General features: G+C 43.1%; 1 gene segment (V, D, J or C); it reads right to left on the bottom strand.

Moving 5' to 3' along the window:
* Positions 1 to 1,665: 1,665 nt before the first annotated feature.
* LOC109378667 (immunoglobulin lambda variable 7-43-like) lies at positions 1,666 to 2,236 on the bottom strand. The segment is given in 2 exon segments: positions 1,666 to 2,000; positions 2,105 to 2,236. Coding segments are annotated over 2 exon segments (438 nt in total).
* Positions 2,237 to 2,332: the final 96 nt, after the last annotated feature.

Raw genomic sequence — 2,332 nt, 5'->3', positions numbered from 1 at the left:
TTACCCGAATAATGGGACTGACTGGTGAGAGATTGTGCTTCTCTGATTCTGGGGAAATGACTTATATGACCATCCAGCAGGTAAATGCCAGGTAAAGGTAAACACTGTCTAAATATTTGTTTCTTTAGAGAAGATGAAAATAAAAATGCAGCTGATGATCATAGGTTGACTTTGAAATTTTGAATCAACTGCTGTGGTACCTCGCACAGCACAAAAGTTATTGTTTGGGCCCTTATCCTCAGGGAAGGGAATCAAGTATATTTTTATTTGTGTGTGTGTGTGTGTGTGTTTATGTTGTAAATTTTAATCATTTTACATTTATAGAAAACTTGAAAAGTTAGTACAGAAACCTTTTATATAATTTTCACCCACATTCTTCTAACATTAAATCTTTCAAAATCATGGTGATATCTTAAAAGTAAGAAATTAACCTTGGTACAATACTATTAATGAGACTGCAGGTTCTATTCAGATATTATAAATTTCCCCATAATATCATTTCTATGTTCCTAGAGTCAATCTAGGAATCCAATTGTGAAATAAATATTACAGAAACATATACAAATGATTCTGTAGTGAAATATACATATATTTCTGTAATGTTTATATATACATATTCCTAACATAGTATATGTAATAATTTTTCTCATAAATTTATTTTGAATTGTCTTGACATAAAATTTTTCTAACAAGGTTTTTTTATAGAGAGGAGAAAGATAAAGCAAACTGGAATCCACCCTCCGCTTCTCCCCCTCCCAGCCCAGTGCTGGCTTCTTAGGGGACACTCATGCAGTGACACAGCCTGCAGCCCTGCACCTCCTGTCCAGGCACCAGGGGACTCAGCTCAGGGGATGGTATGAGGGTTTCTGGAAGCCAGTTGTAAATAAGATGACTTCTAAAAGCAGAAATGCTCCCATGAGCCACAGAATACATCCTTAGAGAACCTATGCTTGTGGAAAATCCTCCCAACTTCTGGTTGTTGTTTGAAGTCAAGTCACAGTTTTCAGCGATGGCTTAAGATTTTAAATCTCCTTCTGAGTCTTTCTGGATGTTTGAATAGAGACATTGTGTCCTGCATTGTTAACCGGATTGAATTTTAAACAGAAATTCTCAGGGATAATTTCATAATAATAGAAGTAGAGGTACTTTTCAAACTTTAATGTTCATAAAAATCTCTTGGTGAGCTTGTCAAACACAGAAGCTTGTGCACCAGCACAAGTTTCTGACTCAGTAGGTTGAGTTTGAGGAATTGCATTTCTAACAAGCCCTGAGGTAATGGTTCCATTTCATTGAAAATAAAATATTCTTGTGATCTGCAGGGACAAATCAATGAGTACGAGTATATCTGCTAAGGCTCTTTGATGAGAACAGCATTAGAGCTAGCAGTGGGGTCTCTGAGTCTCACTGTGGATGATATATTTTAGAGCTCAGATCCCTACCCCATTAAAGGCAGAGAGGGAGAGAGGAAGCCCCGTCTCTCAGGAGTCACACTGGAGGGATGGACACACCCTGGGAGAGACTAGAGGAGGCACATGGTGATGAATTACTGGTCAGAACAGGGCCATGGAGCCCCTTTTACACGGTGGTGTTGACTACTTTTACCCTCACTCTTTCCTTATGCCTCAAAAGCTGAGCCATTCTGAGCATATGAGAAGCGTTTGGTTGCACTTCCCCATGGGTTTACATCATTGTGGAAGTATATCTACCCATATCCAGAGCACAGTAATAGTCAGCCTCGTCCTCAGCCTGGGCCCCTGTGATGGTGAGGGCGGCTTTGTTCCCAGAGATGGATCCAGAGAAGTGGTCAGGGACCCCAGAGGGGCGGCTGTTTGTGTTGTAGATAAGCATTCGGGGAGCCCGGCCTGGAATCTGCTGGTACCAGCTGGGGTAGTTACTGGTAGAGACTGACCCAGAGCTAAGGCCACAGGTGAGTGTGACTGTCCCTCCTGGAGACACTGACAGTGATGGCTCCTGGGTCACCACAGTCTGAGAATCCACACCTAGAACAGACAGAATAGACAAAAATGTTGTTATGGGAGTCAAGGGCCACCCTGAGACTCTGAATTTATGTGCCCCCCAAGGATGCAGAGTCCCTTCCTCCGACCTGAGCTATAAGAGAAGAGCCCAAGCAGAAGCACCATCCAGGCCTTGGTGGTGAGACTCACAGGATGGGGCCTCCTCAGGCTCCTGGGCTGGAATGTGGTGTCCTTGGGCCTTTTCATGCCTCCCAGACTGCTGAAGAGGAGAAGGTGCTTCATGCAAATCAGCTTCCTCTCTCTTCCTGCCCCAGTGTCATTCTGATGTCCCCTGGGGGAGGTCTTGAAAGAGGCAG

The sequence above is a fragment of the Hipposideros armiger genome, unplaced genomic scaffold, assembly GCF_001890085.2.
Source record: "Hipposideros armiger isolate ML-2016 unplaced genomic scaffold, ASM189008v1 scaffold_2425, whole genome shotgun sequence".
In the NCBI taxonomy this organism is placed as follows: Eukaryota; Metazoa; Chordata; class Mammalia; order Chiroptera; family Hipposideridae; genus Hipposideros; species Hipposideros armiger.
Note: the sequence above shows the minus strand (reverse complement) of the source record. Positions and strands in the feature narration are given on the sequence as shown.